At 42.7% G+C, this 12,998-nt stretch overlaps 1 protein-coding gene and 1 pseudogene across 3 annotated transcripts in view; both read left to right on the plus strand.

The window, feature by feature from the left end:
- Positions 1 to 12,998, plus strand: part of DGKI (diacylglycerol kinase iota) — a 395,126-nt gene that overhangs the window by 327,307 nt on the left and 54,821 nt on the right. For both annotated transcript variants that reach the window (XM_064487331.1, XM_031455444.2), the window contains one exon: positions 1,137 to 1,259. In XM_064487331.1, coding sequence (XP_064343401.1) covers positions 1,137 to 1,259 — 123 coding nt within the window. The remainder of the gene's footprint in view (positions 1 to 1,136; positions 1,260 to 12,998) is intronic.
- On the plus strand, positions 8,545 to 9,429 carry LOC105091621 (proteasome activator complex subunit 2-like; annotated as a pseudogene). The gene has a single exon (XR_837381.3). The product of XR_837381.3 is annotated as a proteasome activator complex subunit 2-like (transcript).

Genomic DNA, 12,998 nt, shown 5'->3' on the forward strand with positions numbered 1-12,998 from the left:
TGCAATCGAACTATTTTGAAATAGGGTTTCCTGTGTCTCCTTAGAAGACAGTACAGCTGGTTCCATTATAAGTCTGTCTGAGGAAGGGCTGGCTGGAATGACTCTTTCCCACCCAGATCCATATCATGTCTGAGCCTCCTCTACCCACCACACCCACACCTCCTGCCAACCTAGAAACCACTAGTACTTGCGTTTGTGCATGTGCATCTGTAATGCCTGTATTAAAAGTAAAAATTGACCCTGGTGGTTTGACGATTATTTTTCTTTCCCTCCTTCACTTCCTCCTCCTTTTTTTTTTTTTTTTTTGCTATATTTAGGCAGCCTGAGACAAGTAGATTATACAACAATAACTATGAAATATCAGAGAATTATTATGAGCCACATAGTGTGCTAAAGGCCTTTCTTATATCCCTGTTACTTCATAGTGACTTAATCATCTTAAGTCTCTGGCCTTATTTCCTCATCTGTAAAAATGGAGGGGATAATACCTACTCGGAATTGTTTGAAAATTAAATGAATTAATATATGGAAAATTAGGGTAGTCTGTGGCACTTGGTAGACACTCATTCCATATTATGTTATTGAAATCATCATCATCATTTCAAAGTGACTGCAGATTTGGTGCTGTTACTATCTGTCCATAGATAACAAAATTGAGTTTTTGTAACTTAGCCAATATTACACAGAAAATAAAAGGGAAAAAATTGAGATTTATTCCCAGGTTTTCTGATGCTAGAGTCCATGCCTGTTTTAACCACCATGTTGAACCATCGAAATAGCAGTATTTCTAAATTATTTCAAAAATTCAAAAAGATTTATTTAGAGAGCTGTGTGTGTGTGTGTGTGTGTGTGTAGTCTAATGAACTTCAGTGGTTTCCTCATAGATGGAGGTGATACAGTTAAAACGAGGATTTCCCTGGAAAACACACACACGTGCACTTAGGTGGCATTTGCAAGTTGCACCCATACTTACGCAGCACTAACAGACGTGTTCACGTGCAGTAGCCCTCATCCTTGTTCAGCCGCGTTCACTTATTTGACCGTTGCTGCTACTTCTGAGTCACCCTGAGAAAGAGCAGCCTAAACCTGGGGCTGACTTTGGATGCTTGACTGTCAGGTGCTCTTCTTCCTCGCAGAATGACAGACTGGTGGAATCCCGCCCTCCGGAAACGCATGCTCAGTGACAGCGGGCTGGGAATGATAACTCCGCACTATGAAGACTCGGATCTGACAGATTTCAGCCACTCCCGAGGGCTACAGTAAGAGTTCTCTCTCTCTCTCCTTCTCCTGGGCGCCACCGTGATCGCTGGGCGAGGGTTCTGTGGGGTGTTCACCAATGGGAAGACGTCTCTGTTGAGTGATGCTCAAGCCATCTCCTGACTGTGGTTTGGCATTTTGTCCACCTTGCTCACTGAACCCACCCCCAAGCTCTTGACGGAGCCTCACTTTCCGTTTCTCTTGCTCCTGAGCCTCAGCGAGTCCTTGGATGTGGATATGTAATTACTCTGAACCTCACTTGTGTTTGCTTTACTGGAATCCAGTGTTGACCAGATGCCCGTGTTTGCCACGTCATGGGGACATGCGTGGGAGTGACTGTGAATGGTTTGGAAGTGACGTTGAGCATTTTATTTGTGTGAACATTTGGACTTGCTGCTATAGGTCTGTTTCATTCGTCTCCAGTTCTGAGCCTCTGGATGTGATAAGTGTGACTGCCAGGTGGTTTTGCTGGCAAACCTGCAGAGCCGTGGGTGCCGGGTTTTAGTCTCTCTGGGTAGACGATGCTGCATTTGTTCATCGGTCAGAAGAGCGGGTGTGCTTTCTTCCGAGGGCTGATCGTGGCTGGAAAGTAGGATGAATGTTGAATTTTGCAGCAGGATTGGTACACTCGTGTCCAGCGAATCCTCTGTCCTGCTACCCTCCCTGCGGGAGCAGGAGGTGCACCCTGTGGTCACAGACACAATCATTTGCACCCGTGGTTTGACTTGAGGCCGGTCACCCTATCTCAGAGGCTGTGCAAGTTCACTGTAACTCATGAGATCAGGCTGGTTTCCAGTCCTATTCAAGGTCCTAATCAAATAGGGATGGTGGCCTTGTAGCTATGTGGTCTTACAATTTTTACTAAATAACAAAATTACTAAGAGTCTTAGAAGCCCAGGGTTAACTGAAGAGGTAAGACAATGCATTGTTTCTAAAGGAAGACCAGAAGCAATTTCGGTATGACAAAGGGGAGAAAAATGAGAAATCTGAAGCTAATTATTTCTCTGGTAGAAGTTCTACTCAAGACACCCCAAGGGCAAAAGGTGACTTCGTTTTAATTGCTTCTCTGTATTACCTCTTACTTTGTGGTGTGAGGACTGGAAAGGAAAAAGTGAATTACTATGGATTTTCCTTTTTAATTAAACCTTGTTGTTAGTTTCTGATGGCATTTTGATTGCTTACAATTCAGGGTGTTTTTTCATTTCTCTTGTATACGGAATTGAGACTTGTGAACCAGGCTGAGTCAGTCACCTGCTGATGGCTGAAAAAGTGGTCATCTAGCTTCTGTAGGTTTATTTGAAAATTAGGGTTTTAATTAGCTGTAGAAATAGAAATTCAGCCTAGGCAAACCTGATGAGCGCTTCAGTGTTCTTACATCCAGGCTATTTCCAAAAAGTGGGGTGTGAACTCAATCTGGTTTCCTATACCCTGATTTTTCTCTATATAGTATATTAATGTATATATCATGATATATGAGATTGTTTCTAAGATAGTAAATATTCTTTCCAAGGATCAAAAATAAATGTACCGCATTATATAATAGCCAAGTTCTTACAACGCTTTATCAAAAATCAACCCTTATTTTTTATTTAGGTTTTATTATCCTTTCAAGGATTTGTCTTAATTTTTTGATCTTCAATTGGCAGCTACTAGTTTTCCTGGTTATTTATACTACCTTAGTTCTTAAATGTCTCAGAGCAGCTGACTCCCTTTTAAAAAAATTTTCAGCCAAGTCACTTAGAAAATAAAGTAACATTCAAACATTCAGCTTTGAGTCTTTCTAGCTGAATCTCCAGACACTGTGCAACAGAGACAAGCTGTCCCCACTGGGCTCAGTTTAAATCCCTGACTCACAGAATATGTGAGCCAAATACAATGGTGGTTTTAAGTCACTTAAAAAAGTAAATACTTTACCTTACTCAGTTTGTCTTGTTAATTCTGAAAATTTTGTGTGTGTTCATTAATTCCTTAGGAAGAACAGCTCCTTATTTACTTCAGAGATCATCTCTGATACAAACAGCTATAACTGCAGTTATAAAATAATGCAATGATGTAATAAATGTATATTTCATATAAATATGTAACGTATAATAAGGTCGGTAACAGCTCATATTGATACTTGCTACATGCTTTATACTGTAGTTAAATTATCTTTAATTCTCTCAACAACTTTTAAATCTCACCGTTGCTTAACAGGTGAGTAAACTGAAGCTCATAGAGTTTAAAGTATTCATCTGAGGTTACCCAGGATAACAAGTGTGGGGATTGTGGTTTGAATCCTAACTCTGTGCTTTTCCGTGGTGCCGCAGTGTCTTCCCATAGGGCCAGTGCAAAGGCCCCAGAAAGATTTAATTTGGTATCTACTTTTTAAAGCATTTATAAAGTGAAAAATTCTACACTAGAGGGAGACTATGCATATTAAATATATACGGCTGAAAATTTACTCACAAGGAAATGTGGTTGAGAATTAATTTTAAAGCATTTATTTTTGTTCTTTAAAAAAGATTGAAACAAAAAATAAACATAGGCTTTTATTTAAACATTATTAAATATATGTTAAATATGCCCCAACTTAAATAAGCATAAACATTATAGGAAAAACACTAAGATGCCAAGCAGCCTGAAATACCATGTTGCTGTTTGCATTAGGTCTTTCTGTCCGTGCCAGCATACTCAGTAGTACAACAATACTTACTGCTTTATGGGATTTTTGCTTTATATTATCTTTTTACTTTTTATCACCTGTACTGTACAATGCATACACTTTTAGAACTTGCCACTTCATGCAGCATATTTTTAAAGTTCATTCATATTGATATATTTATGGATTTTAAGTCATTTTGTTTGGTATAGAATATTTTCATTCTACAAATATGCCATAACTTATTCCTCCATTTTGATACTGAGTTCTAATATTTTATTATTTAAAAACACAGTGAAAATCCTGCTGTGCGTCTCCATCCGTGTCGCAGAGTCTGTATGCAGCTTTAGCTCTGCTCAGTGCTGCACAGTGTACTGTCCCATTAGGAACACTTAAGAATCAGTATGTGAAAGGGCCTGAAGCATTGCTGTCATGTTCTAGGTATTTCTAGGCATCAGCTGCTTTCAGCTTTAAAACCCAGTCAACTTGGAGATAGGAAAAGTTCAATTTTAACATCCTGTTTACACTGTTAAATTAACGTATTCTAAAAAAGGGGGGGAGGTGGATTTGAAATTCTTAGAACTGAGAATACTATTTATCAGAATTTGCAGGAAACTGCTGAAGTGGTATTCACAGAATGATTTATGACTCTAAATATTTATCAAGAGAGAAATGATTGTATACATATAAAGCATTCCATTTGATAAACTGGAAAAAGAATCCTAAAGTGGAGAACAAAGAAAAAAGAGGGAAGAGAAATAATACAGACAAAATTAATGATTAACCAAGAATAAAAATTTTGAAAATTGGTTCTTTAAAAAGGTAAAGGAGAGACAAAATTCTGAGATGATTAATTAAAAAAAATATGGGAGGTAGAAAAGAATGTAACTACAACGCCTTCCCAGCTCATGCTCCCTCCATGGCACCCAGTCAGCATCTGTCAAGAGACCCGTCCCCCTCTGAGCTCCACCTGACCCAGCACCCGCCCCCACCTGCCCTGGGCGGTTGGGGCTCCTCATGGTTTTCTTAGTTTCACCTTAAGCTTCTGAGAGCCACCAACCTCCCTCCGAGAGCAGACAGAATGAGCAAACAGAATGAATTAGACTTCTATTATTACTGGAAATGGTTACATTTATATTAAAATTCCATTTAGGTACATTACAATTTATGGAGAAGGATGTATACAGTCTTCCCTTGGTATCTACGGGGACTTGGTTCCAGGACTGAAATCCGTAGATGCTCAAGTCCTATAGTCAGCCCTCTGTATCTGCAGCTGTGCATCCACAGATTCAACCATGCATCATAAACGTAGTACACGATCCACGATTGGTGGACTCTGCAGATTTGGAACTCACAGCTATGGAGGGCCAACTGTGTGTATATACATAACACGCTATATATATAGTGTGTTTGTGTGTATGTATGTAATAGCTTTATTACCCTCTTATCTTCAGCTATTTCCTTTACCCAGTTTTTTTTTGGGGGGGGTGGACTTAAGGTGATAGCCTGACTCTAACATATGTAGATGTTCCGTGTGTGTGTGTGTGTGTGTGTGTGTGTATTGTCTACTTATGCACCGGTCCCCTCGGGGAGAGTACAATTCCAAAGAAGGATATACAACACATACAGGGTTTTCAAATCCTGTTCACAGGATTTGAACACAGTAGAAAACAATCTTTAAGAACTGATTTTGAAATAAATTGGTGAGAGGTGGCTGACTCACATTGTTACTGCTAGGACTATAATGAATTTGTCTTTAAGTTGAAAAAAAATGTTCAGTGTCTAAGAAAGTACTAGTGAAATAACATGTTTCTGGAGTTGTAAGTTGTTCTCATCACTACTTGTACCATCACAATTCATAACAAGACTGTATTTCATTTTGGCAGAAGATTCATAAGGAAGTCATTAACTAAAAATTTAGCAGACAGAATCTGAGCCCTGAGGAAAACTTTTCATGACTTAAGGATCTAGAAGATAAAAATAAATAGGCACTGAGTGAAAACTCTGGTTTATTCTTTCCAAGTTATCTTTGAGGAAAGGACAGACTTAGCGCTGAGTCAGGTGGGTTAAGGGGAAACGGGTAAACGGACTGGGAAGGATTCTTTAGTCTCTGAATATGAATAATCTTCTCTAGTTCTTATATTTTGGGGGGTTTATGCAAAACTCCTAAAATTGACTGCAGATGATGCACTTTTTCTTAGTATCTCCAAGTCCTGAGCCCTGAAGAGTGAAGGTGAATGTCACAAAGGTCAAAATAAAAGTTCTTGCCATGGAACTAAGACGCTGGGGAGACAGCGCGGGGAGCCATCCAAAGGCAGACATTCAGTGCAGACATCTGTGCTCTGCGATCTGTCACCTGCTTAGCTAAAGCAGGGCTGATGGCTTTTACTGATGGGTAGAGCATTTCTGCCTCTAACAAGAGACAAGTGTTACCAAAGTTGAACTGTAATGTATCTGGTCTGATTTATGATTTCAATGGAATTCTAAGAAATGGGTTGTGCCATTCAGATAGTCATTCATTTATTGAGATAATGTATATTGCGCATCGTCTAGGTAGGAGCAATATATATATCTGGGCATTGGTGACATACAACTAAATGAGAAAGTATTGTCTTTGAAGAACTCCTGTTTAAAAGGTGAACATCACATAAACCAGTGATAAGTGTGACAATGGATAATATGCATAAAGTGGTTTGGAAATGAGGAAAAAGAATTTGCTGCTTCCAGTTTTCACATGAAAATGATGAGTATTTAAAAATTTAATGAAAACGCAAGCCTCAAAGGAAAAAAAAAGGGGCTTTTAAAGGGCTCTGTGCTTATTTTCTTCAGCTTTGGTCCATGGACAGATAAGTGTCTGCTTTTCATCATTATGTAACCAGAAATGCCTCTCAAATAACTGAGTGTATTCTGTGGCAGTCTGACGTCACTCCACCCGATGTGTGCTTAAGGAAGCTGGTACAGCTGGCAGATTCTTTAGGGATATCCCAAACCCCTCATAATACTGTAAACTGAACTGTGGACCTTTTCAGTGTGGCCTGCAATTCTGAACCACCCTACCAAGAAGATATCCCTGAAACCTCCCCTCTTCCAAAAACTCAGAAGTTCTGGGCTGAACATAGGAGTAATAGCTTCATGCCTCTCTTGTATTCAGCTGTTTGCTTACCCAGTTTCTTCCTGGAACATTAGGTGATGGTCTGACTCTAATAAAAAGGAAAATTGTGCTTATTGTCAAAGCTCTAGGTTTGCAACAGGCAGACAGACTCCTGGGCAGTGATTTTGGTTGTGGAAATATCCTTCGAGCATCACAATCAGATAAGAGGGAGAAAATTAATCTTCTTAGTGGGCTCCAGGTTTTGCTGGACTGTATCTTAGAGATGAAATCAGTGCTGTCAGGATAGAGACGGTCCCTGGCATCTGCGTCACTCAGATAGTTGGGTTCCGTCCCTCCTTCCCTTTGGGCTGACTCTTGCTCTCTGGCTGATCACTCAAGCTGGAAAAGCTGCAGTTTAGCTGACGTGTGTCTTCCTTTCTTCTCCTTTCTCTCCCTGCCTTACCTCCAGTCGTTATCCTCTCTGTTCAGCCAAGCACATAATGATACTCTGTCCCTTTATGTACGCAAAATAGTCAAGAAGCAATTTCGCTTTGTTCTTTCTATGATTGCTCCTCAATTTGATCCGGGGAATTAACATATTAAAATAATAAAGATGCGCCAAATCCCTGACTCAGAGACTTGTTGCTGTTTCACAGGTGAGAAAGTCAGAGAGAACTCCGGTGGATGCTGGCAGCTGTAGGCACTGCTGCTGAACACAGTGTTTGGGCGGGGTGGGGAGGAAGAACTGTTTCTAGAAGCTGATGCGGTGAGATGTTAGCATGTCTCCCATGTCCTGTCTCTAGATTATTTTGGTTACACGAGTGAAGTTTAGTCCTTGAAGAGGTTTTGGATGTTCTTTGGATGGAGGGGCAGAAACTTGGCATTTGGGGAACCATAAACCATCAAAATTTTATGGATGGAACAGAATTCTCAGATTTCCAACTAAAGCCAGAGCATTAGGATGTATGGGGGCAATTTGTACAGAAAAGCACTTTTTCTTGAGTTTCCTAATAGGCAGAGAGCAGTGGAAAGGGCCTCTCAGGGAATTACTGAGTCTCCTTTAAAAACAAAACAAAGGAGATTTCTTCTCTTTCCTTCCAACAACACACTCTGCCTTAGGGCATTAAGGAAAGCAGGTAGGAAGGTAACAGAGTCTTTTGTGACAAAATCATTTAAGCGCCCTTCTGAAATTGGGCAAATCACTCCATCTCCGTCTGCACTCGGGAGCTTAGAGTCAGTGCTATCATGCCAGTATAGGAATGGGAATTTTGTTTTGTGCTCAGTGGTTGTGCTGGAAGTGACACGGGGACCTGCTCTTATTCGTCATCTGTGTCCCCTGGGAGCAGTGGCTGCTGGTGCAGGGTCACATTGGAGGCCTTTTGCATGCGGTTGGTCCTCTCTTCCCGGATACAGTCCTGAGTCTTCCTGGAGGACCTGACGCTGAGATCTCATCAGCTTGGTAAACGGAGCGAGGACGTGGGGCATGTCGGACTGGAGTCAAGCTAGAAGACGCTGGCAGAGGTGCGGCGGGTGTTAGTCCTGCATAATAAGGGCGTGGCTCTCCTCGACGGCCCAGCTTTTTAAGCATCAGGATTAAAGTTTAGTCAAGAGTGACAAGAACCGGAGACTGGCGATCTAGCAGCAAGTGGAGCAGCATGGCCAAACCTTGTGGGGTGTGCCTGAGCGGGGAAGCCTGCAAACAGGTAGATGTCTTCAGGCAAAATCTTTTCCAGGAGGCTGAGGAATTCCTCTACAGATTCTTGCCTCAGAATATCATATACCTGAATCAGCTCTTGCAGGAGGATCCCCTCAGTGTGACTGACCTGACTTCTCTCCGGGCCCCACTGGGCATCCCCATCCCAGACCCTCCACCCAAGGATGATGAGATGGAAATGGATAAGCAGGAGAAGAAAGAAGTCCCTAAGTGCGGCTTCCTTCCTGGAATTAGAAGGTCCTGACCCTGCTTGCTCTGATTAAGCCAGAAGTCTGGACTCTCAAAGAAAAATGCATTCTGGTGATCACATGGATCCACCACCTGACCCCCAAAATTGAGGATGGAGATGACTTTGGAGTAGCAATCCAGGAAAAGGTGCTGGAGAGGGTAAATGCAGTCAAGACCAAAGTGGACGCCTTCCAGACAACCATTTCCAAGTACTTCTCAGAACGCGGGGATGCTGTAGCCAAGGCTTCTAAGGAGACCTGTGTGATGGATTACCGGGCCCTGGTGCGCGAGCGAGATGAGGCAGCCTATGGGGAGCTCAGGGCCACGGTGCTGGACCTGAGGACCTTCTATGCTGAGCTGTACCATATTATCAGCAGCGACCTAGAGAAAATTGTCAACCCAAAGGGTGAAGAGAAGCCATCTATACACTGAGCCCAGGGTTAGAAGGGAAATAAATGACCTATATACTTTGTGTGGATTTAAAAAAAAAAAATGTTAAGAACCGTCCCCCGGGAATGCCAGGAAGATGTCCCTGCCATGGGAAGGTGCCCATGGTTTCCGAGGGCTCCACCAGTGATCCTTCCTTCCTTTCCAAAGCGGGGCAAATATGCAAAGTGCCTATCATGTCACTCTTAGAGGATCCCACCCTGTAGAGTCCGTGGTCCTCGGCAGACACCACGTGCCTGGGCTTCCGTGGCAGGTTCCGGCAATGGGAGGGGAGGTGGGGCAGCTTCTCTTTCCCACAGATGTCACTCTGTAAGTGAGGGTGCCTGTCAGGATCTGAGCTGAATATTTGCTTTTAATTTTAATAATCAAGGAAGAGGCTATAGTTCCTCATGAATGTGACTTCGGTACATCTACCGGTGACATGATATATTTTCTTCATGTGAGTCCTCTCTCCTGACCACTGGCTCTTCAAGGGCTGCCTGCATCCCTTCTCATTCCTTGGATGGTCCCTTAGGAATCCACTCCCTCCTGGCCCGCCTCTTCCCCCACTCCCCACCTCCACAGAGAGGGTGGAGCCTTCGGGAACACAGGTGAGACAGTGCTGGGGACAGCAAGTGAGCTTCTGTGTCCTGCCACTCTATTCCTCGGCCCATTCACCCCGATTCTTCAGAGCCCGGCGCATTCCACGTCCAAGGGTCTCTTTCCAGGTTTCAGCTGCCTCCTGCAGCCACGTCTCCTCTCTAACCACTCACCTTCAAAATAACCCAGCCACCCCTTTGCTGCTTTCTCAAATTCCCAACAAACCTCTCGTTTTCTCAGTGCATCTGCCTTAGATGAATAATTTGATTAAATTGATTTAAAGGATAAATTATGATTTTGAAATCCTTCCAAAAATGTTTGCCTGTGAATCTCAGGTTGTAGGGATACTGGCCAGTAACCCCTTGGTGTGCTCAGGCGTGGGGTCAGGGGTGTGAAGGGGGTGTTTTTATTGCCACTGGAAATGGAGGAGGTGTACAGAGTGTGCACCTTCTCACGGGAACCTCTGGGGACCCCGGAACCCACAACCCTGAGGAGCCCAGGACGGATATGTCATTACAACATTGAGAAGCTACTTACTTGGGATTCAGGGGAATGGGGACCACATTTCCCCTTTTCCTAACTTTCCTGGCTCCTGTGCTGATCTCCAGGCATAAGGGCCCCCACCACAGCTGACACTGCTTTACAACTTTCTCCAGTGCTCTAACAGTAGTCTTAGCACCTCCTTGAAGTGGGATGGCTTATCACAAGTTCAGTATTTCCCACAGCTCCTGGGTGAGAGTTAAGCACAGAGCGGTGTTTAATATTCAAACACCAAGTTAACTGGATGACTCTGGGAGCCTCGGGAGCTGCTTTCACTTCCTGTCCTCAGTATTACCATGACTGACTTGTATGAATTTACCTTTTTCTCACAGAGCTCCTTTACTGGCTTGGCTTGTTTATAATACGTGACTTAGAAATGCCCCTAGGACACAGAAGAGCTGGGGAGAAAGACACTTCTCACAGATTTTGCTTCCCATGCCAGTGTTGCGAACATGACTTCCCTCTCCTGAGAAGTGGGTGAGGTCGGAGGAGAGATGTTGATAGGAAAATTTCTGGAATATATTACAATTATCTTTGGGAGAAGTGCCAAAGCAACTCCCACCTCCACTTACTTTTTTCTTTTTTTCCTTCCATTTTCTAAAGCTAGATTCGGAAGTCCTTTTTGGATCTCATAATAATTAGCTGTGGGTAAGCCCTTGCTCAGTCACCTCAGCCCCACGAGGTAGATATTGCCTGTCCTGAATCACGTGGCATGTGAGGTGGCCTTCTGTGTAAGTTTCTTGTGTTGATACGGAATGTAGCACTCACATGATTTGCCTCCGCGATTTAGAGCTCATGTTTCAACTTATGCTTAAAAAAGTCCACATTTCACACAAAACGCCCGATGGATTGTGTCTCAACAGGAGTTGTTGGCCAGAGCTCCCAGAGTCATTAGAATAAAGCCAGCAACTCTTTATAAAAGGTGTTCCCTGCTGATACTCCCTACAGGCTCTCTGCAGGTATATTTCCCTTGGTTGGATTTTAGAATAACATGCCTTTTCTATTCCTTTAATCCCTTTTTAGAAATTGGGCAGGCAGCTGTACTGCAAAGACTGATTTGTAATATGAAGTCTCACATCTTCTTTATCTGCATGATTGTACTGTGTCTGATGTACAATTTTTTTAACGTCTTCCTCAAAATGCTAAAATATTTCCCAGAAGTGTTCATATTTCACACAATAAAAAAAGTGTGATGGTCAGGTTTTCATGTTGAATGAACTTTGTCAGTATTAGTCTCTCCCAGTCATCTCTCTTTTTAGAAAACCTCTTCCTATGTTCACCACCAAGTTCGCCCATTTCTCCCCATCTCTACCCACAGATTTCAAAGAAACGCCTTGCTCGTCCCCTCATTTTGTTGCAGTTCTTAAGGATGAACAATAGGTGGCAGTAAAATTTCAAGCTCAAAGGGCGTGTAGGGGCTTCCTCCTCACTCTGCAGACTGATTAAGGAGGGTGTGCAGGAGAAATGGAATTATACAAGCTAGTGGTAAAACAGTGGTGTTTTCAAAACACCAAATATAACTAAACGCAGGAACTTATTAAAAAACACAAGGTATTTCAAGTGCAGATCATGTGGGGATCATTGGGTATATATTTGGATAGCAGTCTTAAAGAACAGGAAATTATGAGCATGAGCAGAATTAAAGGAAATTTACATCAAACGAAAAACTCACCAAACAGCCTTTATTATTTGAGTTCTGAGACTTATTTCCTTACCTCCACACAAATGCCCATCTCTCTCTGTTTCCTCCAAGATTTTGCTCTTCCTGTGCCCCTCCCCTCTGCTGGCGGTGAATGTTACCTTTGAGGCTGTTTGGCATTCCCTGAATGGGTCTGTGACCACTTGAATAGAGAATGTGTTTGTCTTTCTCTCATTTCAATGCCACTTTGTGTGGCTGCTGTAACTTTCATCTCTCTCGCTCTCATTCTCGCCTGCTCTCTCTTTTACTGTATGTGCTTTGTTCGTTGTCTTAATAGCAATATTCATAATTAGAGGGAGGGAAAGCAAACAGAGAGGATTGTACAGTTGATGGAGATTCTCAGTGCTAAGAGATTTTGGTTCTGTTTACCTAGATAGAGATGCTTGGGGGCTGGAGTAATGATGGTCAAGATGTCACCTAGACCTGTGATCTCACTGTTGCTCCCTCAAGCCCTCAAAAGGGTGTCATAGGCTGGGCACAGCAATCCTTAGGCAATGTCCATCCTTGAGGGAAGCTCAAAGGAGGAAGCTGTTGCCCAGAGATGGTAACCTACAGCCATGCTTTCTAATCACATGAAATCATCCCTTGGCTTACTTGATTTAAATGAAAGTTCTTTGTCCATCAACAGTTTTAGGAAATACATTGGATTTCTGTAGCCTTATCACTTCAAGGTAAAACAGAAGGGAAACAAAGATGATGGTTCTGCAGCAGTGGTGTGTGGACTCTTGAAATGTGCCTGGGAGGGGTGTCCCACTAGGAAATCGGTTTCCACTTGGGCCACTTCTCAAGAGTTTGTTAACAG

Source organism: Camelus dromedarius, chromosome 7 (assembly GCF_036321535.1).
Source record: "Camelus dromedarius isolate mCamDro1 chromosome 7, mCamDro1.pat, whole genome shotgun sequence".
Taxonomy (NCBI): domain Eukaryota; kingdom Metazoa; phylum Chordata; class Mammalia; order Artiodactyla; family Camelidae; genus Camelus; species Camelus dromedarius.